Source organism: Phyllostomus discolor, chromosome 2 (assembly GCF_004126475.2).
Source record: "Phyllostomus discolor isolate MPI-MPIP mPhyDis1 chromosome 2, mPhyDis1.pri.v3, whole genome shotgun sequence".
Classification (NCBI taxonomy): domain Eukaryota; kingdom Metazoa; phylum Chordata; class Mammalia; order Chiroptera; family Phyllostomidae; genus Phyllostomus; species Phyllostomus discolor.
Genome location: NC_040904.2, coordinates 195,205,421 through 195,230,709, shown reverse-complemented (window position 1 = coordinate 195,230,709; position 25,289 = coordinate 195,205,421). Strand labels below are relative to the sequence as shown.

Genomic DNA, 25,289 nt, shown 5'->3' with positions numbered 1-25,289 from the left:
CTTCCCCCTTGAAGGACATACACCCTCCTTTCAGGGCTGCTCCTTAGGTGGTACGTCTAACATTTTCACTTATATTCATTAACTAAAATAGTCATTTAGCCACATCCAGCTGCAAAGCAGGCTGGGAAGTATAACAAATCTGGGCAGCCGTGAGTGCCTTTAAAATTGAGGGTATTACTAAGGAAGAAAAGAAAAGAAAACAGACTTTGGGGACAGTGAAGCTCTGTACAGAGAGGTAGTTAAGATCTGAAGAATGAATAAAAATTTTCTAGATTAGTGATTCTCAAAGTGTGGCCCATAGGAGTCCCTGAGCCCCTATCAGGGGGTTTGCGAGGTCCCCTTATTTTCATAAAAATAAAATGTGCATGTTGAGATTGCAATGATGTTGCAAAAGCAGTCTGGGATAGAGGGCTTGCTGCCTTAGCACAAATCTCAGCAGTGGAGCCAAATCATACTACAGACATTGTATTCTTCACCGCCAGGCACTTGCGGTAAAAAAAGAAGAAATTAATGCCAGTTTCACTTAAGAATGCCCTTGATGAAGCAGTAAATATTAATTTTATTAAAACTCAACCCTTGACTACATTGTTATGGAATGAGATATGGCACTGCTCCTTTGCTGTGAAATGTTGTGAAGGGAGAGAAGCCCTTTTGCTGCAAAGGAAGCTCGGTGGTTGTTTCAAGTGGAAACACTGTATTAATTGTTGGAGTTGCAAACTGAACTAGCCACTTTCTTTTTTCATAGTAGAGGAATGGCGTGATTATATGTGCACATTTAAATTCAAGCTGCTGTGCAGAGCATGTCCTGGAGGAAGAAGAATGGAGAGGCCAGGAGACCATGAGGAGGCGGGTGTGATTGTCCAGGCAAAAGATGATAATGGCACCTTGGATGGGAATGGTGGCAGTGGGGCAGAATGACTTGGATAGGCCTCAGAGCTATTTAGAGGGCAACATCTGTGGGAACTGGTAAATAAACACACAGGAGGGACTGGGTGAAGAAGTCAAAGGTATCCAGTTTATTTGGCTTGAGCAGCTTGGTGGATGGTAAAGCCCTTACTGAGGGGGAGAATTTAAGGAGAAGTAGGATTGCAGGCACAAAACAATAATAACTGCTGGCTGGTGTGACTCAGTGGATTGAGTGCTGGCCTGCGAATCAAAGGGTCGCAGGTTCAATTCCAGTCAGGGCACATGCCTGGGTTGTGGGCCAGGTCCCCAGTAGGGGGTGCACGAGAGGCAACCACACATTGATGTTTCTCTCCCTCTCTTTCTCCCGCCCTTCCTCTCTGTCTAAATGTTAAATAAAATCTTTTTAAAAAAAATAAATAAAATTTTTAAATATTTAAAAAAACAACTGAAGTCTATTTATTTTTTTTTAATATTAGACACCTTTATTACATAAGCTGAGATAGAAGGGAGAAGCATTCATTTGCTGTTCCGGGCCTTGATTTCCATCAGCTAGAACCCCAGCTCCCTGCCCTCCAGCACAGAGCCATCTGCTCGGCCACACTGGCCTGGTCTTGGAGCAATGCACGCAAGCAGTTTGCTCCACTGGAATTGCTCCTCTAGAAAACTGCTGATTTGGGCAGTCTTCTGAATTATCATCTGTGGTTGTTTTTTCTTTAAATTTTCTTTCTCCCCAGGAGTCAGCTTGGCCCCCTTCTCGAGGCCCAGGGGCAGAGCACAGTGTGACTTGTACCACTTTCTGTACTCTGTGCTGTCAATGAGCACAGTGCAGTTGTTTACCAGGGGCTCGGGGTGGACCAGCTTGTCGTTGGATGCATTGCCGACAACAGAGATAATCCTTATTTGTGTGTGCAACACCCTGGGCCCCAAGCTGCCCACGTCCTGCCTCGAGGCCTGGTACTTCTTGCTTCCTCCCTGCACGTGGACTGTGTGTGTGCCACGGCGCCAATCGTAGCACGTGGACTGTGTCCATGTGGCAGGGGCCAATCTGAGAGCTGGCAGCAGGGCGTCCCAGCTCATAATTTCGCTTCTTGCGGTGGGGCTTGCTGTAGCCCCCAAGTATTGTGGCGCTCGTGCCAGTTGTCCTGAGAGATGCCCGTGGCTCAGCGCCGGCTGGGAGGAACTAAATGGAGCCACTTTAAAATGGAGCCAAAGCTGTTATGCCAGAGGAAATGTGCCCGTTTTATGCCTCAAACCTCTGGCATGTTAAAACAGGGAAAAATAACCTTTGGAATGGGCAGGCCTAAAGCAACATTGTGTCCCAAAGAACTGTTTGCAGGGATAACACAAAAGCAGATATTAAGGTTACTGGACTGGTAGCTCTTGGACTGAAAATTAAAAGCATTCTTTAGAGTAAACAACACTATGCTACATCGTCTGCCCCAATAGAAATGCCTTTGTTCCGCTGATGTAGCTTTTCACCTTCCCTTTCTTATCAATACCCCTTACCTTTATCTCCTGACTGGAACATTATTTGGGCTTCTGTCAAAACCAATGCTTTTCAAATAGCTATTCTGATCTCAAATACATGCTTGTTGCCTCTCGCTTTGAAAGGCCTTTTATTTTTAGGTTACCAGAAGGCAGTGGTATGCAGATGGTAAGTTTGGTTTGGATCAGGTTGAGTTTGCTATGTCTGGTGAACATCCAGGTGGAGGTGTCCAAGAGGCGGATGGGTAGGCACATCTGAAGCTCCTGAGAGATGTGGGCTAGAGACAGACATCTGAGGGTTGGCAGAGACGAAGGCTCAGAGGGAAAGAGTCTGGTCCCTGGCCACTCTGGGTGCCTCAGAAGTCCTTTTCACCCAGGCCCTTTCTGCCACCCTGGGCCATCCACAATGTCTCTGGTGCCTCCTCATAAACAAATGCCCTCAGGGCCCGGAAGCAAGCAGCTGGTACGTGCCCTGCCCTTGCCTCCCACCTCTTTCCCTGAAGCCCAGGCCAGGCTGCAGTATCACTGACATGATGTTTTTCTTGCCACCCAACAAAAAAGTGCAGTGACCCTTTTTCTTGCCACCCAGCAAGAAGCACAGTGACGTGCTGGCCTCCAGCCTGGTTCTGCTTTGACTTTGACTTTTTCCCCTTGACTTTGGTATTTTCACTTTAACATCTTTCCTAACAGGCGGGGGGTGGGGACCCCAGCCCCAGATGGTGACGTTGGGACTGTCTGGGGTGTGGAGGAAGGAACCTCACTACCGGGCTTCCTGTTTCTCCGATTAAGTGCGTCTCTGCGGGAGTTACAAGCCCTCTCCCCAGTGGGCTCCTGGTGGCAGAGCTGCCAGCCCTAACACAGGCACACCTGTGCGAGAGGCAGACACAGACGGGACGAAAGACACAGGCCCAGAGGTAAGATGCACAGACTCAGCTTTGTTCCTTTCTGTGGGTCTGGGACAGGGAGGAGAACGTGGCAGCAGGTGCATTGGAATGTGCTAGACTTTCTGCCCACAGCTCTGGCCATCTTCTTGTGTATTTCATCAGCAGTGATCTCCCACTGGAACTGTGAGCTTCAGGAGACCGGGGACTATGCCAGACTCCTCTCCCCACTGTGCCCAGCTAGGTACCCAGACCAGAAGACGCCTTTAGGGGGTTGTTGCCTCGGATTGCAAAACTGGAACAGAAATGGGGACTCGAGGGCACCTCAGACTGAGAAAGGCCCACGGTGGAAGGCAATTAGCTGCAGGAGTGGAGGAAGTGAGGATAGGGAGAGAGGGAAAAGAGGACAGAAGGAGTGGGAAAGAGATAGGAAGAATAAATATGAAGGAGGGAGGAAGCCTATAGAATAAATGAAAAGGGGGAAACAAAAAGGAAAGCAAGAAAAAGAGGAAGAGGCGTGGAATCTGGTCTAGAGGCAGTTTTCCCCAAACCAATTTCCCCAACAACACGATCACTAAAAAGTCGCACCAGAAATCATCCTTACGGCATTTCATAAGCCATGTGATTGATGCAACCTTTGTTAATGGTCTTTTCCGCGTGTATGTATTTTTACGCTTGGTCTACTTTTGTGCATTTTTAGAGTTTTGAACAATATGTCCAGAGGCACTCCCCTTTAATTAGCTTTAAAATGATTAATGGAATGGAAAAGCCAAAAGTCTCAAAAAGGGCTGGAATTGAGCTTTGTGTATGAAAGGCTGTGAAAGTGAGAGGTACAGGGTTTTAGGGAAATGCGCCACTGGAAGGATTGGCCCTAAGAGAGTGGGCTTTAGGTGTCTTAGCTGCTCTGGAAAAGGAGGCTAGAGGGTCAGACAAGGATGTGCAGCCCCCTCCCTGCCCCAGACTTGGTCCAGTGCGAGGGACTCAGGAGGTGATACCCCCGAGATGGGACACCCCGCACAACTTGCACAGCCTCAGGCCTTTTCTTTCCTGAGACCCCCGAGGCCTTCCAGCGCCGCACCCAGGGCGGCCTCCGCCTGCCCTTCGTAGACGTGTTCTGGGACAGGGGCCTCCTCAGTGCAGTCCTGATTCCTCAAAATAGAAGCGCCCATTCTCGATAAATCAAAGATTTCGTTCGGGGTGGGATACCTCCCCCTGGATGCCCTGCTCTCACGGGACGGGCACTTAGGAGTGCGAGGCTGAGAGCAGGACCTGGTGGGGAGATGGCCGCTTTTGTGTGTGTGGTGACAGCTACTGCCTTGGGCTGTGCTGGATTCTGTCGTCTCTACAAGATGGCTGCCCTGCACCCCGGAGGACAGGGCAGGGCCAGAGGCAGCTCCCCAGATGATTTCCCTCTTTCAGCGTGGGGACACTCTATATATAGAAGAGGTCTGCCCTGAAATAAAAACTCCCTCTGCCAACTGGTTCTGGACAGCAGCCTCTCAGTTCCTCAGGCCTCCATCCCAGCCATGGCTGTGAGGTGGCCGCAGGGGAGTTGGGTAGACCAAGGGCCTTGCACGTTTTAGACACTGAATAGGTGTTTGTTGAATGGAATAGCTTTGAGGGGGTGGGTGCTGGGAGGAAGCAGATGGGGGCCCGGGTTTGTGAGGGTCTAAGTGGAGCTCTGCTCCTTTCGGGGGATAAGGGAAGGAGGGAGGGCACGTCTCCCCCAACGTGGGCGGCTGAGGCAAGGGAGAGGATGGCGGAGGTTGCAGCTCCCGAACCACAGGGTCCCTTAGAGGGGTCGTGGTATCTAGGAAGTTATACGAAGCCAGTAAGCAGTAGAGAGGGTGTGTGTGGTCAGGGCACATCCCGTGGCTGGGCTTGAGGGGGCTGCCTGGGAGCCGTGGGGGGGAAGATAAAAGGGCCTGGGGGACCACAGACTGCCGTTGTGGTGGGGCTGTGCCCTCTTCCTCTCCCCAGCCTCGCTCCTCATCCCATCTCAGGGGGCCAGGGTGAGGGCAGCAGGAACCTCAAGGGCTCTGAGCGTGGGGGGCGTGTTGCCGCTTCGGTCTCCTCGCTCCCTCGTTCTCTGTCTCTCTTTCGCTCAACTGCACACTTATGCAGGGGGCTTGCCTGTCACAATTTCTTCATCTCTTTCCCTCTGCCCCCACCTTGTTTGAACTCTGCTGGGCCTTGTGTGTGATCATGGATTGTGCGGAGTGTAGCTGTTGTTTTAATGAGCTGCTCTGGGTCTCCCTACCTTCTGCTTTCCTTGGGGCCTCTGTGTGTTTCTCCCAATCTGTCCTTTTCCCTTTGTCCACCCTGCAGCCATCCCCCTCGCGTGCACCCTCTGCAGGCTTGCCTCAGATCAAAGCTTGTTGAAAGCCGGCATTCCTGCCAGAGGCATGGAGGCCCGGTCACAGGCAAGAAAAGGAACTAGAGCTTGGTGGCAGAGGGAATGAGGAGAGATGAAAAAGGAGAAGAGGCACGGGCACTCCACAAAAACCAGGACAGCCAGAATTGCCTCGTGGCATATGAGGCACAGAGGAAGAGAGACACAGACCCAGGGACTTGAAGATGGGTGTGTCAGCATGGGGGGGGGGGCATAGGTACAGAAATGCATGGATGTGAGCAAAGCAACAAGGGGGTGGGGGGAGGGAGGGAGAGAAAGAGAGAGAGAGAGAGAGAGAGAGAGAGAGAGAGAGAGAGAGACAGGTGCCAGGCGCCAGGACCTTGGGGACCAGCAAGCACCTCCCAGCCTCACCCTGGGGCTGTACTGTACTGGGGCACAGCGCCTCTGAGGAGGCTGAGGATGTGGGAATCAAAGGGCAGCTCTCTGGGGCGGCAGCAGCGGAAGCCCAATGCACGAAAGTAAGCAGCAGCTGGAAACCCATAGCCTCCAGCACTGAGCTGAGCCCTGGGGCTGGGTTGGGGCAGTGCAGGCAGCTGGAGGGAGGAGGTGGCTGTCTGCACAGACCCCGGGATCATTGAGTAGGGAAGAAAAAGTGACCACCATCTGGGGGAAAGGTCAAGAATGTCCAAGCTTTCTCAACCATCTAAGCTGAATTTGGGCCCCAGGAAAGGTATATCCCAGAGGAGACCCCTTCACTTTCTGCTCACCAAAAGCAGTGAGTCTAGGTTGGGGGGAACAGTGAGAACCACTTCAGATGTACGAGTGCCCTTACCCCACTCTCTCACCCCAGCCTTCCCCCGAAGGCCTCCCTGCCCCAAGTTAACTTGTAAACAACTGCACTCGTGACCAGCCTCCTTCCTTTCCTGAGTCCTCCTTCCTGACATCTTCTCTTCTTAGCTCCCTGGTTAAAAAAAATTCTGTCGAGTCCCTGCCACACGTTAAGCACTGGGTAATTGTTCCTTCGGGCAGGTGGAGTGACTTCAGAGAGCTTTTTAAAAATCTTCCCCCAAACTTCATCAGTAGGACCCAGCCCCCAGCACCCCTCTCCTGACTCCCAGCTCTCTGGACCAGCCCCACCAGCTCTGCACACCTTGGGGTGGGATGCCCCTCCCCTTTTCTTTCATCTAATTCATGGTTTTCAAATTCAAGCCTGCCTCAGTCACCTGGAGGTCTGTGAAAACACAGACTGCTAGACCCACCCCCAGTTTCTGATTCAGCAGGTTTTGGATGGGGCCTGAGAATTTGCATTTCTAGCAAGTTCTCAGGTGATGCTGCCGCTGCTGATCTGGAGGCGCACTCTGAGAATCACTGCTCTGACCTAATGCTGCCCCTTCCTTAAGATCTGTTCAGAACTTTCCTGCAGCCTCCTCCCCCCAACCAGAGACGGTCTTCTAAGCTCAGAGAAGTGGCTCCTGCTCTTTCATCTAAATGCTGAAACAGCATGTCATGCGTGTCCTTTTAGGAGTTATTACAGGGTCGATCTGCTAGTGAGCAAGGCCTTTACCCTCTGCTCTTCCTCTCCCTGGTCCCTCACACTCCACCAGGCCCCAAATCCTGGAAATCTCACCTCAGAACTGTCCCATAAGTCAATCTCTCTCCCTGCATTCTCACCGCCACTGCCTGAGCTCAGGCCCCATCTTCTGTCAGGACTGTGAGAATCCTGACTCCTGGGCTTGGCCTCCCTGCACTCGTCCTTCACAGAGTGGCTCCAGGGAACCCTTTTGCAAATCTAATCATGTCCTTCTCTACATCAAGTCCCCTGCTGGCTCCCCATGGCCCAGGGTCAGGTCCCAGCATCCCAGCACGGCATTCAAAGACCTCCATGACCTGGCTTGGCTCCCCGATCTCAGTCCCCACCAATTTGTCCTTTTCTCCATAAACCTTTCTCTGACTCCAGGTGGCAGAGACCGCCCCGGCCTGGCCACAGCACTGTGTGGCACATACTGCTGGGTGTCCGCTTAGAGGCGTGCACTCCACCTCCTTGGCTTGGCTGTAGGTTCCTGAAGAGAGAGATTGCCTATCACCCTGGTATGCTCCAGGCCCAATAAATGCCTGCTACCTAACCATTAGTATTTCCCTCAGGCTCTGCCCCTCCTGCAGGGGAAGGCCCAGGTCCCTGCCTGCCTCAGCAAGGGCACAATGAACCAGGGAATCTCTTGTAGGCATCTGCGCCTGCTGCTGCAACTGGGTGAGTGCTCAGATTTGGGGTGTGGGTGCAGGTGGGCGGGGAGGAAGGGCTAGCTGAGAAATGCAGAGGTGGGGATGAGTCCCTGAGGTGGGGCAGTGACTGGCTTGAGGCCTGACCTCCTCCTTTCCGCCTAGCGCTGCTGCTCCCAGGGATCACTCAGGGGATCGAAGTGGTGCTGGGCAAGGTGGGAAGCACAGTGGAGCTGTCCTGCCAAGGTACTGAGAAGAAGAACGTACAGTTCAACTGGAAGTATCCTACTGGGATCAAGATTTTGGGACGTTCCCCCTGGAGTTCAGGTTTTGTTACAGGTAGGGTGGCCAAGCTCCCCAATCAGGGAGAAAAGCATTATGGATTGAACATCCCTGGTTCAGTGCTCTGCTGCTGGTAACCTCTGGGGTCCCACAGGGTTCAGGTTGACAGAGACTCAGGTATAAGTGTTAGTTTTAAGTGATAATTATAATAACTTTTTTTTAGTTTTAGTTTTTGTTTCTGTTTCCGGTGGTTTTGTTTTTTGTTTTTTGTTTTTTTTTTACAGTTGCTTTCTGTTTATTTCAGGTGATACTGGCTTTCTGTTTATCACAGTAATGTAATGTTTCTCTTTAAAATGAAGTCATTTAATTTAATTTAAAAAAGTGAATCTATTTTAATATGTTACATAAATAACACAGGTGGATTTGACCAAAAATCAGGTATAAGGTATATGAATGGTTGAAGTCTGGAGTATATGGCTCCAGTCCCACACTTGGATTTTACCAGTGAGGCAACTGAGGCCCAGGGAGAAGAAGTCCCTGCCCCGAGCTTTTGTGCGCAATTAGAGACGGAGCTGGGTTAGAGCTTTGGTCTTTCTCTTCTTCTCTTTCTTACTTGCCTTTTTAAAAAAGATGTTATTTCTTTACTTTTAAGCCCTGGCTGGCATAGCTCAGTGGATTGAGCTCAGGCTGCGAACTAAAGTGTCGCAGGTTCGATTCCCAGTCAGGGTACATGCCTGGGTTGCAGGCCGTGACCCCCAGCAACCGCACATTGATGTTTCTCTCTCCCTCTCTATCTCCCTCCCTTCCCTCTCTAAAAATAAATAAATAAAATCTTAAATATATATAAATAAGATTTATTTATAATATATAATCTTATATATAAGGTGTTATATATATATATATATATATATATATATAAAGATTTTATTTATTTACTTTTAGAGAGAGGAGAAGGGAGGGAGAAAGAGAGGGAGAGAAATATCCATGTGAGTACACCAAGTAGTTGCCTTTTGCATGCACCCAACTAAGGACGTGGCCCCCAGCCTAGGCATGTGCCCTGATTGGGAATCGAACTGGCAGCCTTTCCACTGGGTTCATGTGCCAGCACTCAATCCACTGAACCACACCAGCCGGGCTCCTTTCTAAAAATCCTTAAGGCTTTTGGGTCAATACTTGTTCTCTTTCTATGATTTGAGTTTCCTGCAGAGCAGCTCCCCTTTCCAACTTCCTGGTCCCTGACAAAGGCAGTGTCACTCTCCTGATCTCACTTCAAGCCTTGGTTTCCTCTCCCTCACCGACTATAGTTATCCCTTCTTTTGGAAGTGTGTTTCTGTTTCATCTTCTTTATTCCCATGGGAAAACCACCATCATTTGCCAAGGCCACATATCTGGCAATTTCCCTCTGCTACTAACCAGTCTCTTCAACTTTGTTATGTTTTTGTTTTTGTTTTTGTTTTAATATTTTATTTTGAAAGTGGGTGAATGGAGGGAGAGAAACATCAGCGTGTGGTTGCCTTTCGCATGGCCCCTACTGGGGACCTGGCCTGCAACCCAGGCATGTGCCCTGACTGGGTATCAAACTGACAACCCTTTGGTTCACAACCCGTGCTCAATCCACTGAACTTACACCAGCCAGGGTCAGTCTCTTCAACTTTGATTTCTCTTTCACTTGTTGCAGCACGGACTTCCAAAGCAACAATACCCTGCACATGTCACTCCCTAGTCCACTAGACTAAGCCTAGAAGCTTCTGCCTGACAGTCACCCCTAGCATCACTTCCCATAGCTTCCCAGCCAGGAACCTCCACCCCCAGGTGATTTTCTCCCTGCTTTGAGGTGCCTGCCCATGGGAGCTTCCTCCTGTTCCTGGATGTCCTCACTACTCCCCTTCCCTCTAGTCCACTGCCTATACTTCTTTTAAGTCTTGGTTCAACACTGGTCTTCTCCATGAATTTATCCCAGACTCAACCATGCTCTCAGATCTTTCACACCATCCTGCGATTGTTTTCGCCAGGTATGGGACAGCCTGGGCAAGTGAGCCATGATGGGTCCGGAAGAGGAAGGGTTATTTTAGGGGAGGGGTGATACATTTCATTGTGAACCAACTGAGTTTTGGGTGACATCAGGCTAATCTGAAAAAAATTATCTCTTGGGCCACTGAAAATGTGGGCCCAGAATTGAGGAGAGAGGGTGGAGGTGAGAATATCAACTTGGGAGTCATCTGCAGAGCTGAGACAGAATGCAGTGGAATTTAGAATATCTACAGAAATGAGGAAGAGGTCCAAGACAGAGTCTGGGTAAGGCCTAAGTGTAGATGTCAGAACAAGAGTCCAAAATGAAGAAAAGGGATGGTGCTTAGATTTGGAGGAGAGAATCAAAAGAGGTGAAAAATGGGGCAGAACTAGAGAAGGCTCCTTTTTCAAGAAGCTTGGAAAATTGTGAAAGGAATGTAGTAGGATTTCAGAAAAATGGAGGAACTAAACCGATGTGTAGATCCAAGGGAAAGAGCAAGTAGGGTGGGAACAACTGAAGGGACAAATGAAAGGGGTGTTGGGTGAGTGTGGGACGGAGAACTGGGATTGGGCTGTGCCCAGGGCTACAAGTTCTCTGGAAAGGTCTCCTGGAGAGGATGAGCCCGAAAGGGACTCTGAGGTCTGGGAGTGAAGAGAAGGGAGAATGCATGGCCAACAGGACATCCAGTCTCCCACACTACGGCCAGTGTGGGGAGAAGGCCTATGGCTGCTCGGAAGGTGGAGGCGGTGGGGGGGGGGCACCTTCCTCCCATCCCTGTAAGTGCTCACCCAAGCAAAAAAACTATGTTTGCTATGCAAATTTAGCTTCTAAAGCCCTCCTCCACAGGAACTCTGGAGCTACCACTGCACTCAGAAAATGGTTAGCTTAAGAGAACCTCCCTCGGTGATGGTTGTTAGACACTAAAAAAGAAGAGACTGGAGGAGACCGCATGTTCATGCCTCAGGAACTTTCCAGAAACAGTACTGAATAGTGTACCAAACAGGCCTGAATTTTAATCCCACTCTACCCCTTACTAGAGTCAAAATTGAAAAGGTAGATACGGGTATATAGTGAAAAGCTCCCCTCCCACACTTGTCTCAAGGGTGTCACTTCCTGTTCCCCAGGGGCAACCAAGTTTACTACTTTTTTATGTTTACTTCTAGAAATATTTGTCCATATAAAAGGCAGATAGGTAAATAAATAAAATTTCCCCTCCATTTTAAACAAATGATAGCCTGTTTAATGCAATATCTTGCTTTATTCAGTTAATGTTTCTTAGATATTATTCCATCTCAGTATATATATAGCTTTCCCATGCTTCTATCATAGCATTCCACTGAATGAGTGAACTATAATTTGTTTTCCTATCCTTTCTTTGCAGACATTTAGTTTTGTATGTACATTTGCAATTCTGGTAGATATTACAAATTACATTTCAAAGAAATTGTGCTGGTTAATGTTCCTGCTGACATTGTGTAAATAAGAGTTTGGGCAACTACTCAATCTCTCTGAGCCTCAGTTTCCCTATCTGCAAAATAAGCAAAACAGTGCCTATTACTTGGAATTGCTGTGCGGATTATTTGAGATAATGCATACATAGAGTATTTAGCATGTAGGAGTTGGTGTTCTCTAAATACGACGTTACTTTATTTTGGATTAGTGAGATGTTGTCCTGGCTGGGTGAATGAATGAGATGAGACCTCCTTGGCAGTCTGGAGTTCTCTGACTAGGAAGAGGGCAGATTCTGTAGGATATTAGCAACGCATATCAGAAGAGTTGGGAGCCCCGCCTTCCAGGGGTGGTGTCTCCACTCTACCCAACCTCTTCCATGTGACTTCTACTCCCAGGTACCACCAAGATAAACAAGCGTGTTGATTCAAAAAAATACCTGTGGGACCACGGATCCTTTCCTCTGATCATCAATAACCTTGAGATGTCAGACACAGGGACTTATGTCTGTGAAGTGGAGAATACGCCAAAGAGAGTAGTGGAATTGTGGGTGTTTCGATGTGAGTAGAGCAGGCCTGGGGTACAGACACCTCCGGCCAATCTCCTTTCTCCCACTCCCATCCCTCCCCCAAACCAGGGCCTGAGCTGATGGTACTTCAATAGTCCAGAGCCAGATGAGACTGGCCACCACATCTCCTCAAACCTCCTCAGGCCTTGGGTCAGGCAGCGAGGAAAGGAATAGATCCAGAGAGGGAGAAGGAGAAGGGCAGGAGCCATAGGAAGCAGGGGAAGAGACAAAGGAAGAAAAGAGAAGAAGAGGAGGGGAGGAGAGGAGGAGAGAGGGAAGCCCTGCCTAGGGCTGGGGTGGGCTGGGGTGGACAGCTGGGTGTTGGCTGGAAGAGAGATGTTGGGGCAGCAGTGATGGGAGGCACTCTTGGTTTCCTGGCTTCTTCCCTTCTCCTTGGGGAAAGTGTGTGTGTGACACAGGTGGTTTGCTCCCTCTACAGTGAATTCCAGTTCGAACACCTACAGCAGCATCCGCCTGCTGGCTGGGCAGAGCCTGACCTTGACCTTGGATAAACCCCCTAACAGTCACCCTTGGGTGGAATGGAAAGGTCCAGGGAATAAAAAGAGGGGTGACGACAAGAGCCTCTCCCTGCCCCGGCTGGGGTTACAGGACAGTGGCTCCTGGACATGCACTGTCTCCCAGAACGAGAAGACACTGGTGTTCGACATAAACATCTTGGTGCTGGGTAAGACTTGCCCCTGCCCCCTGCAGACTGCCCCCTACCTCACAGGCTGATGGGCCCTCCCTCAACTCTGACGGCTCTGCTGCTGAGTCTGGTACTAGGGACAGAGGGAGGCTAGGGCCAGGCTCCTCTAAAGCTGAAGTCCATCATGAGGGATGTACCGGGCTCTCTCTTCCTCAGGCTGGTGGACTTGGAGGAAGGAAGGGACATGGGATGTAAGGATGTGGGAGACCCCAACAATCCACGGAGAAGGCCCCAAAAGAAGAATGGCAAGGACATCTGTTCTCTTTGTTGCCTCAGCTCCCCAGTCCCACTAAGCTGGCAAATCCACTTATTCAGGGACAGTAGCTTGAGGAAATTCTACCTTGCTCCTTTAGAATCCTGAAGTAGCCACTTCGGGGAAAACTGAAAGCCCGGAATGCAGGTCTCACCCCAGATGCTTGTGTGATACAAGGTAAAATAGTGTCTGGGCTCAGATTCAAATCCACACTCTGACTTAACCTTAGGCAAGTTATTGAACCTCTCTGTGCCTTGGTTTTTGTAAATGGGGGTGATGCTCGCTGTAATAGTGATGAGAGTTAATGTAGCATGTAAGGTGCTTAGGACAGTGCCTGGCACATAGTAAGCCCTTTGTAAGTGTTTTCCCTTATTTTGTGAAGGTGCTAACTTTTGTTTTTTGTTTTCTATCCTCACCTGAGGACATGTTTATTGATTTTAGAGAGAGGAGAAGGGAGGGAAAGAGAAAGGCAGAGAAACATCAATGCCAGAGAGGAATATTGGTGCCAGAGAGAAACATCAATAAGTTGCCTCTTACCAGGGACCAAACCCACAACCCAGGCATGTGCCATGACTGGGAATCAAACCTGACCTTCCAGTTTACAGGACAACGTCCAACCAACTGAGCCACTCCAGCCAGGGCAAGGATGCTATCTAAGCACCTAATTAACTCGGGCCAAATACCCTATGTGCTCCAGGGGTCCAGAAGAGGAAGAGGTCCCCCTCTGGCTGGACTGTTCTATGAGGGCTTCCAGGGGGAGGAGGCACTGCTGTGGGAACATGTGGGGGTGGAGCAATGAGAAAGTAGATTGAAGAGGTAAATAGGAATTTAGGAGCCTGAAATGGCAAGTTGGATGTTTGGATGCACATGCTCCCCTTCCATCTTTTTGCTGTCCCCACCTCATGGCTACCCCACCGCATGCCTGCCCCACCCTGGACACCCTCATTGTTCTATCTCCTTCTAACCCACATTCTCTCCCTCTCCACATCCAGCTTTCCAGGAGGTCTCTAACACATTCTACACAAAAGTGGGGGAGCCAGTAGTGTTCTCATTCCCGCTCACCTTCGAAGACGAAAACCTGAAAGGGGAGCTGAGGTGGCAGGAGGAGGGGGCTCCCTCCCTTCAGTCCTGGGTTACCTTCTCCTTGGAGAACAGGAAGGTGTCTGTGGTGAAGAATCGGCAAGTCCGGAAGATCCAGGTGAAGGAGACGCTCCCCCTCCAGTTCAGCCTGCTCAAGGCCTCACCTCAGGACGCCGGTTCTGGAAACCTGACCCTGTCTCTCAGGCAGGGGCAATTGCATCAGAAAGTGAACCTCGTGATGATGAGAAGTGAGGAGCTGGGCTGAGAAGGGGAAGGCAGGGGCGGGAGGTGGAAGGGCCTGACCCGGGCCTCCTTCTAAGCCAGGTCCTGCTCCCAAAGGGTTGCCTAAGCCCTGGTTGTCTGACGGAGCTGAAGAAGGGCGCACTGGTTTGGGGGCTGGCTGTGCACTAACACTGGAATCCATGTATCTTCCCTGACGTCTCTGAGCCAGCCTAGGGCACATTCCACTGAGAATCCCCAAAGGCCATGTGCTGACAACCCGGGTTCTAGTTCTGCCTCAGCCCCACCCTCTGTGACCCTGGCTAAGCCCCCACTTCTGTGTGTCTGTTTTCCCCTAATGAGGAGAAAGCCTGCCCGGAATGTGATAGTGACGATGATAATGTCAGGCCCCACACTGCGTTCTTCACTTCCCTATTTCCTTAAATCATCATAACAGCTCCCCAGGTAATCATGTCTAATACTCCATGCTTCCTACATGCCAGGCCCCATTACAAATATTTGTGCATTTAATAATTGTCTGGGGCTCAGGTTGCTAAGCAACTTGCTCAGGGACACACATTTGTAAGCAGTGGGGCTGGGATTCGAATCCAAGACTGCTGGACCTCGAAAGCTGTGTTTCCTCTATTAGAACTGCATGAAGATGTGCCCTGAGATGCCAAAAGGGAAACACCCACATAAAGTGTCATTTTGACTGTGCTGGCTCCCCTTAGAGCATAGAGGTGCCAGGAAGCCAGAGGTCCAGGCTCCTAACTTCAGGCTCTCGTTCCCCTGCAGTGAATGAGTCCCAGGACCAATTGACCTGTGAGATGCTGGGGCCCAGCTCCCCCAAGCTGAGGCTGAGCTGGAGGCTGAACAACCAGTCTGCAAAGTTCTTAAGTCAGCAGAAGCTGGTAAAGGTGCTGAACCCTGAGGCGGGTGTGTGGCAGTGTCTACTGAGTGACAACAACAAAGTTCTACTGGAATCCAAGGTTGAGGGTGAGTGAGGCCTAACCCCTTAGCCCCTGCCTCCTCAGCGGTGGCACTGTCCACAGCAGGATTGGTGCAGACCACCCAGGGTCCCACTCTCCCAACTCCCCTGAGAGAGGAGGGTTGGGTGGATGGTGCCTGGATACAGGAGCCACGAGGTAGGGAGTTTCTGGCTGTAGGTCCCCACCTGTGGTCTTGCACGTTCCCACAATCCTAAGCTCTACAGCTGAGGAATGAGGCCCACCTGACCAAGAGTCCCCATCCTGGCTCCTTTCCAAACCCAACCACAAGCACTTGTGTGTGTGCATGTGAGTGTGCATGTACGTGTGTTTAAGGCACACAGATGGGACCACTACTCCTAGCTCCCCAGGGTGCCCTGTAGTCTCTAAACCTTGAAACCTCTTCCCCAGCCTTTGCCCTCCAGCCCCGATGACCTGTGAGGGCCCGGTGTTCCCCGCGCTGCTCTCCCAACCCAAGGAATGAGCTGAACACCTGTCTCTCTTGCAGTTTCATCTTCAGCATTAACCCAGGCCTGGCCAAAGCTCCTGGCCATCGCGCTGGGGGCGGTTGCAGGCTTTCTGATTTTCACTGGGTTCTGCATCTTCTGCTGCGTCAGGTGCTGGCGCCAAAGGGTGAGTGAGCCTCCTCAGACACCCCCCTCCTCAGGACACACACAGCAACAAGGGTGTCCTGTCTATGTGACTTGCTTCTGCTCTGTTTCTCTCTGCCCACCACCGAGTTCCCTCACTGCAGACTGGGCTGTGTCCCAGATCCCAGGGAGGGAGAGGCAGGAAGGAGCAGAGTTAATTCTGGGACAGATGGCCTCAGCCACAGTATCTGCTTCTGCCCTCCCAGCTTTCCCCACTCTTCCCTCCAAGGGGCACCTCCCCTCTGGAGGCCAAAGGCCCTCACAACTCCCCTCCTTCTTCCTGGACAGCGCCAGGCAGAGCGGATGTCTCAGATCAAGAGACTCCTCAGTGAGAAGAAGACCTGCCAATGCCCCCAGTAAGGAACTGGGGGGAGAAGGACAGGGGTGGGGGCGGGGCAGGGTGGCGGTGGGGTGGTTGTGAGAATGGGAGGGCTAGGAGGAGGGCAAGAGGGGAAAAGAAGAGAGGGAAGGGGAGGGAATGAGGAGGGAGGAGGGGTGGAAATGAGGAGATGGGGGCCAAGGGAGATGGTGGAGGGGAAATAGAGGTACAAAGGGATGGCTGAAGAGGTAGACAGCAGGCAGAAGGCTAAGGGGCGGGGGGTGGGGGTGGCAGGCAGCAGTGGCGAGGGGTCTGGGAGCCACGGAGATCCCAGAACCCAGAGGAGTTGGGGAGGAGCAGCCTTGCTCCTCTCACTCGCTCGTCCTCCGTCCTCCAGCCGATTACAGAAGACACGTCATCTCATCTGAGGCTCTGGGCCTGGGAGAGCTTCCCACGTGCAGCCTCCCCAGCCGTCTACCCTGCGTTTCCTGTTGGGCTCCTGGGCCTGCGGACCAGATGAATGTAGCAGATCCCAGCGCCTCTGGCGTCTCCTGCTCTTTGTCCACAGTTGGCCATTGGGTCTCCTCTTCCAGAGGCTTACTCACACCACTGCTGCCTCGTTCCCTATGCAGTCAAACCCTAGCCCTTCTTTCATGATTTCTTCTCAACTCTCTCCCTCACTGCCCACTTGGATCCCAGGGGGGCACGAAGGACCAGCCCTCCCTGGCCTGGCGTGTGAGGCTGGGTGTCTGAAGCACAAAGTACAGGAAAGAAACTTGGGATCAGAGAGGGCAGGGAGTAGTCAAAGGCCACACAGCCAGTCAAGGACAGATCCAATCTAAAGGCTCCTGACTGCTCCACTGTTCCATTCTGACACACACCCACATGCACAGTTCACACTTGTGCACAGACACAGTTCCTGACCACCCAAGCAACACACTCAGTTTATAAACCAGTTTGACATGCTTTGTCTATTTAAAGCTGAGAAAAATCCTAGGAGGCTGGTGGTGACAGGACCCCAATTAGCATCTCCAGTTTATAGACCAGAAATGGAATTCAGAGAGGTCATATGATTGCCCAAGGTCACAAAACTAGTAAGTGCTGTGCTGAGTCAGGACCAGCGACAACGGCCTGACCCCTAGTTCTACTGCTGTTTTCTGAACAATGGAACAATTACCACATAGATCTCTGAGCTGGTGAGTCACAGATGCCCAGTGTGTACCTTAGGATTCACGGGAGCGTTACAGCACAGGGAGGCCTGCCTCAGGGAGGTCAAGAACACGGAGAACAGCCTCCCTGCCTAAAATCCTCCCTTTACCACCTGCTGGAGGCAGAATCCTGTTACCACAGGATGAAACCTGCAGCTCTTCCAAGGAGAGCACCGGCTGGGAGGGCAGGCCCTGTGGGAGAGGGTACCCAGTGACCCACCACTCACCCTGTGAAGAACCTTCTGGAGGGTGAGCTTTGCCAGGGGGAGGGAGCAGAATATAGGCTTGAGAGCGAACAGCTGAGAGGCCCTCCTGTGAAGGGTGACAGTGCTGGGCCTCAGTCCCCCTGCCCTGCATGCTCCTTTACAGGAAAATCAAGGGTACCAGCATTCTCCCTCTTCTTCTCAATCCAGCTGTCTCAGGAATCCCCAGCCTCCTCTACCTCTCCTTCCATTCTCTTCTCACCATCCTCCTCTGTCCCTATGCCCTTTCTTTCTCTCCCTTTCTCTCCAGCTTGCCTCGTCCAAGAAGAACACCCAATTGCTGCCAGAGCTCCCCATTGCTTGCTTTGTATTCCTGCCACTTCCAATCCCTAACTCCCTGAGCTGACAGAAAAATACAGCAAACTTACTATAAAGATGCTCTTCTTCATTTGCATGTGCGAGAGAGAGAGAGAGAGAGAGACAGAGAGAGAGAGAGAGAGAGACAGAGAGACAGAGAGACAGAGAGAGAGAGAGAGAGAGATGGAGACATGTATGTATGGATGTGTGGACTCCTCTCTGGGAACCCAGAATCTTCTGATCTGTGGGGTCAGACCCAGAGCAGAAGCTGCCAGGCTTGCCCCAGGAAGGAGATGAGGTTCCTCTGGGGAGGGAAAAATTCTCTGGAGACTGACTACCCACCTACTCACCCCCCAGAGGGCCCTGCATGTGCGCGTGAGGCTAAGACTTTGTGGTCACACGTGTGTGATGCACTGAGGGGGAGAGTCTGTGGGAGTGCGTGTGTTCCACACGTGTGTGTGTTTGTGGTGGAGGGCAAGGACCATGAGAAACTAATGTGTGTGCGTGCATTGTGTGTATCCCCAAAAGGAGTGTGAGTCTGTACTCCGGGAGGTGTGTGCGTCCTGGCGAGCGTCCAGACCCGTGCACCCTCGCCGCAGGAGCAGCCCAGCTTCGGCGCCGGCCCCTCACCGCCCAGGGTCTGGAGCGCGTGCCCTCCGAGCTCGCCCTAGGCTCAACCTCACCCAGATACACCGTGACACACGCTGACACTCTTCCTCCTCCTGGAACAGCTAGCTCCTCAGTGCCCGTACACCACCAGCTGCCTCTTGGAACTTGTGTTCGTGTTGAAAACGGGATGGGGTGGGGGTAGGACACGAACCATTTCACCAATGAAGTCGGTTCCCCTCCATCTTCCTCGCCCCCTCCCTCTCGGTGCCTTCCTTGTCCCTCCTCCTGCAAGTCACCACCGTCCAGTTCCCCGCCCTACCGAAAGCTTTTCCCTCCCAAAAGCATTTCCCCTGGCCCTCTACGCGGGGGCTCAGGGGCTGGAGGACTCAGGGAGGCGGGCTGGGGGAGTCCCGGGGGACGCAGACCGAGTGCGCGGCGGGCTGAGCGCAGAGGCAGGGACCGAGGGGAGGGAGAAGGGCCGAGAGTGGGGGAGGGAAGAGGAGGGCGGGCGAGCGGGAGCCGGCGGGCCGTGTCGGGAGTGCGGTCTCTCCATGGCAGTGCTGGGCGCAGCCCGAGGTAAGCCGACCCCTGCCCAGTCCCCGCGGTCTCCTCCCCTCGCCCCCCTCCCCACCTCCAGCGGCCTCTTCTCCCATCCGACCGGCCCCTCCTCCCCAGCCACCTGCTGTTTCTACCCTGGAGAGCCGGTGGGCGGCACGAGGGAGGAGCCGCCTAACCTTACCCCTTCACCCCGAAGGGCGAAGAGCGCTGGACCCCGTATCCGCCCTGGAGTCCCCCAGACCCCTCTCCCACCTTCCTCGGATTTTTCTCTGCCCTTCTCTCTGCCCTTCAGATCCTTCCTGCCTTCCTCCCTCTCCGACTCCCCATCTCTCTCTTCCTGAGCCCAGGGGCTGGGCCTGGGTAGGGATGGGTGGGAAGGGGTTCGAGGTTGCCGGGGGCGGAAAGTGGGGGAGGCGCTCGCGGCCAATTCTCCCCACCTCCCTCTGGCTGGTCATTGCCATGGCAACCAGGGTGCACTGGGCTCCCGAGAGAAGACCGGGGTTGGGGGTGCACTAGTCCCTCTTGAGGAGGGCAAGGGTCTGAGGTTCTTACTCAGGAAATAGACCCTCCCACCGCTGTGCCCGTTTTGCCTCCCATTTATCCTCAAGCCGCTGTGCCCATCCCTCCTGCCTCCACTCCGTTTAGGGTTGCACCTGATTTTCCTCTGAGCCCTCCCGCCCCCGCCCCAGGGCTTCTTCCTGAAGCTCCGCGTCGGGAAATTCAGGACCGTCTTCCCTCCCATCAGAGGGAACCTGGTGCTGGGGCGAGGGAGGGAGGACTCCAGGTCCACCGGTGGGAGTCCGCACCTTTGCGAGGAGCTTCCCCTCTCTGCCTCCCATTCCCTGCTGCCTCCTCCCCTCCTTCCCAACCTTCTCCCTCTAAAGCCTTCTCTCCGGGGGTCTCTGGGCTTTTCCTTCTATTTTCAGATACTATCATTTGCCCCCCTCTTTATTTCTCTTGTGCTAAAATTCTCCTCCTTCCTCCTCGTCCCCCCTCTTTCCATTTCTGGATGCTTCTGATGTCAGCCGTTTCCCCGCCTTCAGGTTCCCTAGTCCCCCCCCTCGGTCCCAGCCTCCATTCTCCTGTCTTCCCAGATTCCTGGGGAGCTGGATGGCAGTCACGCGAGTGTGGGGAAGAGATGGGGCTGAGCACCAAGGCCCCGGGCCCAGGAGCCTGGTAGTTTGGGGAGGGGCTGTAATACCATGTCCCGGTTTACTGTGAAGCCCTCAAGAAGAAACAGGTCGTGCCTCTGCCATCAGCAGCTCTGAAGACAGATTCCGGGGCATGAAGATGGGGTTGAGTAGCACTGGACAGGGGACAGGAGAAGAAGGGAGCTGAGAGCGGTGGAGGGAGGAAAAGGGCTGGAAGGGGTAGGAGGCAGGAGGTCAGAATTCCTTCTCTCCTGGAGGTCTGGAAGACATGGCTCTTAGTTGTGTGGGGTGTTTGAGCAACCCCCTGATTTAAGGCAGGAGGATGTTCTGAATGACCTCGTGAACCCAGGAATGAGTCATGTTTGCAGTTTCAAGGGGAACATGAGACGCCGGTTAGAGACCAGCCTACTTCGCCTGCCCCCTTCCACATGGCATCTCTCCCTTGCAGTTTGTCCCGGTGGCTGAGCCCCAACCTCACAACCCCTTGGGGCATCCAGAAGACCCCCGGCTGGTCAAGAACCAGAAGAAGAAGAAAACTGCAAGTCCCAGTATGGGGGCCAGAGCTCCCCAGCCAGCCTCATAGTTGGGGAAGCAGCCGGCTTGTTCCCCTAGTCAGCTACAGGCATACTTCAGGAAAGGTCCTACCCAATATGGAAGCTGAGGACCACCTCCGCTGACCCCCAGTCTCCTCCTCTGCCTTCCATGTGTGAACTTAGCTGAGTCAGTCAGGCAATGCTGAGCAGTAGGGTGGACCTAGGGGCTGCCTGCCTCATTACAAGGCAAGGACTGTGGGCATCATGGGAGTGTGTGTGAGTGGGGCTCCTGGGTGAGACCTAGCCCCCACCCCCAGGAGTTCAAAGGGGGTGGGGGGCCAAAGATAGGATGGCTCGGGGCGGGGTGGGGCCAGAGGAGGCCTCCCTGCGCTCAAACGCATTGTCCTGGCTGGCCTGTGGGCTCCTGGCCCTGCTGGCCAATGCCTGGATCATCCTCAGCATCTCTGCCAAGCAGCAGAAGCACAAGCCACTGGAGTTGCTGCTCTGCTTCCTGGCCGGCACACACATACTCATGGCCGCGGTGCCCCTCACCACCTTCGCTGTGGTGCAGCTCCGGCGCCAGGCTTCCTCTGACTACGACTGGAATGAGAGCATCTGCAAGGTCTTTGTGTCCACCTACTACACACTGGCTCTGGCCACCTGCTTCACAGTTGCCTCACTCTCCTACCATCGCATGTGGATGGTGCGCTGGCCTGTCAACTACCGCCTCAGCAATGCCAAGAAGCAGGCGCTGCATGCTGTCATGGGCATCTGGATGGTCAGCTTCATCCTCTCCACACTGCCCTCCATTGGCTGGCACAACAACGGTGAGCGCTACTACGCCCGAGGCTGCCAGTTCATAGTATCCAAGATTGGCCTTGGCTTTGGTGTCTGCTTCAGCCTCTTGCTACTTGGGGGCATTGTCATGGGGCTGGTCTGTGTGGCCATCACCTTCTACCAGACACTGTGGGCCAGGCCCCGGAGGGCTCGGCAGGCCCGGAGAGCGGGGAGTGGGGGTGGGGCCAAGGGGAGTGGGGCAGGGGGCTTGGGTACACGGCCAGCCTTTGAGGTGCCAGCCATTGTGGTGGAAGATGCCCGAGGGAAGCGGCGGTCCTCGCTGGATGGCTCCGAGTCGGCCAAGACATCCCTGCAGGTCACCAACTTGGTCAGCGCCATCGTCTTTCTCTATGACTCACTCACAGGGGTGCCCATCTTGGTGAGATTGGGGTCCCTCCTCCTGTTCTTCCCAAACCAGGCCCCAAAACAATCACCTGGCCTCCAACTCCATCTTCCTGTCCTCTACCCACCCCCACTCCATCTGCGGGCCCCCATCTCTATCATCCATCTTCTGCTTCCCATGACCCCCAGCTCCACTGTCTGTTTGCCAGTTCTCACCTCTCAACTCCACCATCCATCCTTCATGCTGCTGCCCATCTCCAGCTCCCTCACCTGTCTTGAGGCTCCACTGTTCGGCACCCCAGACCTATCACTCAGTTGCTTAGCTCCACTTTCCATTCCCTAATTCCCTCTGGATGTCACAGGGTCTCCGAGCACTCCTGGGTGGAAACCCGAGAGCTCACCCCACCACCCCAGTTCTTTGCATCCCCACCTGGCCCTTACTCCTGAATTTTTGTCTGTCTTCAGGTTAGCTGTAGTACCTCTGCTCCTCTCCCTGGGGACCCAGGGTTCTGCTCTAGTAGTCTCCCCTGACCTTCCTCTGAGTCAGTCCTTTCCCTGTCTCCACCTCCGACTTTGCTTTTGTCATGATCCAATGTGATCCGGGCCATCCCTTCCCGACTTCTTGTCCACCAACTGCACTAGGGTATCAGATCTGGGGTCAAGTGAGCCCCCTACGCTCTGGGCCCTGACCCGGGCCATTCCTCATTCTCCCACCAGGTGGTGAGCTTCTTCTCCCTTAAGTCGGACTCGGCTCCCCCGTGGATGGTGCTGGCGGTGCTGTGGTGCTCCATGGCACAGACGCTGCTGTTGCCCTCCTTCATCTGGTCCTGCGAGCGCTACCGCGCGGACGTGCGCACAGTGTGGGAGCAGTGCGTGGCTATCATGTCCGAAGAGGATGGCGACGACGGTCAGAGAAGTGACCGGTTTTTTTTCCTGGGCATTGGCCCCCTTTTCTGCTCCTTTCTGCCACTGTGCGGGGACGGACTGCCCTGGAGTGCCCCCTGCTGGAAGGAACCTGTGCAGCCCCTGGGCTGACTCCAGGTCCCCCTTTCCCCAATCTTATGCCACAACATACACCCACTGCTTCGTTTTGCACCGAGGGCTCCCTCCAAGGGGCATTACTTCTCCTCTGGAAGTCCACATTACCCAGCTCTGCCTCCATTGGGCAGAGTGCCTGAGAAACAGACCAGAGACCTAACAACCGTAAAGGAAGGGCATGGAACTAAGGGGAGGCTAAGCTTCTTGAATGGGACCCCAGCTGTAGGGACAGCCTTTTTCTTTGTGTGTGTGTGTGGGGGGGGGTAACGATTGTTTCAGTAAGTATGTCTGTATGAATGCTGCACTAGGGTTTCAGCACCGAATGCAACAGACCACTCTGACTTTCTTCCTGGAGCTTACAGAATAGTGGGAAGAGAAAGATTCTCTGGGGAACTTTATAAAAAGGGAGTGGAAGTTTTAAAGGGGGGCAGGGGGCGGTGGGCGTTCCTTGCCTGTAACCACTCTGCCTCTTTTCTCTCCTAGACGGGGGCTGCGATGACTACGCAGATGGCCGAGTGTGCAAGGTTCGCTTTGATGCCAACGGGGCCACGGGACCGGGGGACCCCACCCAGGTGAAGCTGCTGCCTGGGAGGCACATGCTCTTTCCCCCTCTTGAGAGGGTCCACTACTTGCAGGTATGGGACTAGGGAATATGCCCCCTATTCTGGGTGTCCCTTCATTACTGTTCTTCAGTCTCTGCTATCCATCCCAACTGCCCATCCTCTAGTCCTGGCCTGCAGGGCACATAACGGGTAGGGAAAAGAAAGGCATGCTAAGGGAAGCTTCCCTTCAGAACTCTCAGATGCATTCCATCAGAAGATGTTTTGCAGTTTAAGGGGGTGGGTGCCATCTTGCAGAGTCCCCACTTTGGTCCCTGCTCTACCCGCTTTGTCTCTGCAGCACTTCTGGGTCTACTTGCTCCTCTCCCCAGGTCCCTCTGTCCCGCCGTCTGTCCCACGATGAGACCAACATCTTCTCTACCCCTCGGACACCGGGCTCCTTCCTGCACAAGTGGTCATCCTCTGATGACATCCGGGTCCTCCCAGCCCAGAGCCGGGCCCTGGGGGACGCTTCTGAGTACCTGGGACCAAGACAAAGGCTGGAGGATGAGGAGGATGAGGAGGAGGCTGAAGGTGGAGGGCTAGCTAGCCTTCGACAATTCCTGGAGGGTGGGGTTCTGGGGTCAGGTGGGGGGCCCCTACGGGGTCCTGGCTTCTTCCGGGAGGAGATCACCACCTTCATTGATGAGACACCTCTGCCTTCTCCGACTGCCTCTCCTCGAAGGCCCAGGCCACTGGGCCTCTCACCCCGCCGACTCTCCCTAGGGTCCCCTGATAGCAGAGCCATTGGACTTCCTTTGGGACTAAGTGCAGGGAGACGCTGCTCCCTGACAGGAGGTGAGGAGAGTACAAGAGGTTGGGGAGGATCCTGGGGTCCAGGGAACCCCATGTTCTCCCAGCTGACCCTGTGAGCCCAAGTAGGCCTGCTGGACTCAGAAGAGGGTGTCTGGTTGGATGATACCTCCTTCTGGCCCTGAGCCTAGGGCAGCTGCCTCCAGACTCCAGGGAGATGGGCACTGTATCTGGGGTCCCCGAGCCCCAGCTGTTTCCCATCCAAGTTACTAGATGCCCTACTCACCTTCCATCACCCCTAGGAAAATGTATTAAAGTCTAAAGTGTTACCATAGAAACCTCTGTGTGTGTGTACTATGTCAGCAAAGGTATGTGGTCAGAGGCTTGGGGGTCAGAGGCTTGAGGGGTGGAAATAGAGGACAAAACAGCAAGGGCAGTGGACAGAGGCACAGAAATACCCACAGAGAAAGACAAACAAACGTAAACATGCAGACATACACAGAGAAGGGCTTATAAAAGCATCTCATGCTGGGGGGCACTGGTTTGGGGCATAAAAGATCTTTGTTCAGATCTGTGGAGGTTGTTTGAGTGTGACCCTGTCCCCCATGCCTCCTTCCCCAAAATCCATGTGGGGGCCCAGTTACCGGACAGGAAAGGGTTTGGGACTAACTTGGTGTTGCAGACCTGGAGTTTACCCTCCTCCATGCTGCATTCCCAAGCTCTTTTTCCAGGAGTT

At 53.3% G+C, this 25,289-nt stretch overlaps 2 protein-coding genes and 1 pseudogene across 3 annotated transcripts; 2 read left to right on the top strand and 1 right to left on the bottom strand.

Moving 5' to 3' along the window:
* Nucleotides 1-1,422: 1,422 nt before the first annotated feature.
* Nucleotides 1,423-4,441, bottom strand: LOC114513906 (annotated as a pseudogene).
* Nucleotides 3,150-18,221, top strand: CD4 (CD4 molecule). Its single transcript, XM_036017342.1, has 10 exons — nt 3,150-3,305; nt 7,768-7,873; nt 8,008-8,181; nt 11,983-12,144; nt 12,592-12,837; nt 14,104-14,439; nt 15,206-15,406; nt 15,905-16,029; nt 16,335-16,402; nt 16,763-18,221. Exons 2-10 carry the CDS (start codon nt 7,825-7,827, stop codon nt 16,791-16,793), a joined length of 1,392 nt encoding a protein of 463 aa, XP_035873235.1. The 5' UTR covers nt 3,150-3,305; nt 7,768-7,824; the 3' UTR covers nt 16,794-18,221.
* A 677-nt stretch (nt 18,222-18,898) lies between these two features.
* GPR162 (G protein-coupled receptor 162) lies at nt 18,899-24,891 on the top strand. Of its 2 annotated transcripts, none has more exons than XM_028533008.2 (5): nt 18,899-19,318; nt 20,900-22,200; nt 22,881-23,070; nt 23,685-23,836; nt 24,133-24,891. In XM_028533008.2, the coding sequence occupies exons 2-5, from the start codon at nt 21,334-21,336 to the stop codon at nt 24,670-24,672; spliced, it is 1,749 nt and encodes a 582-aa protein (XP_028388809.1). In that variant the 5' UTR covers nt 18,899-19,318; nt 20,900-21,333; the 3' UTR covers nt 24,673-24,891. The 2 variants fall into 2 exon arrangements, with proteins under 2 accessions (XP_028388809.1, XP_028388810.1); XM_028533009.2 differs by having other exon boundaries at nt 18,967-19,318; nt 20,900-21,811.
* The last annotated feature ends 398 nt before the right edge of the window (nt 24,892-25,289 follow it).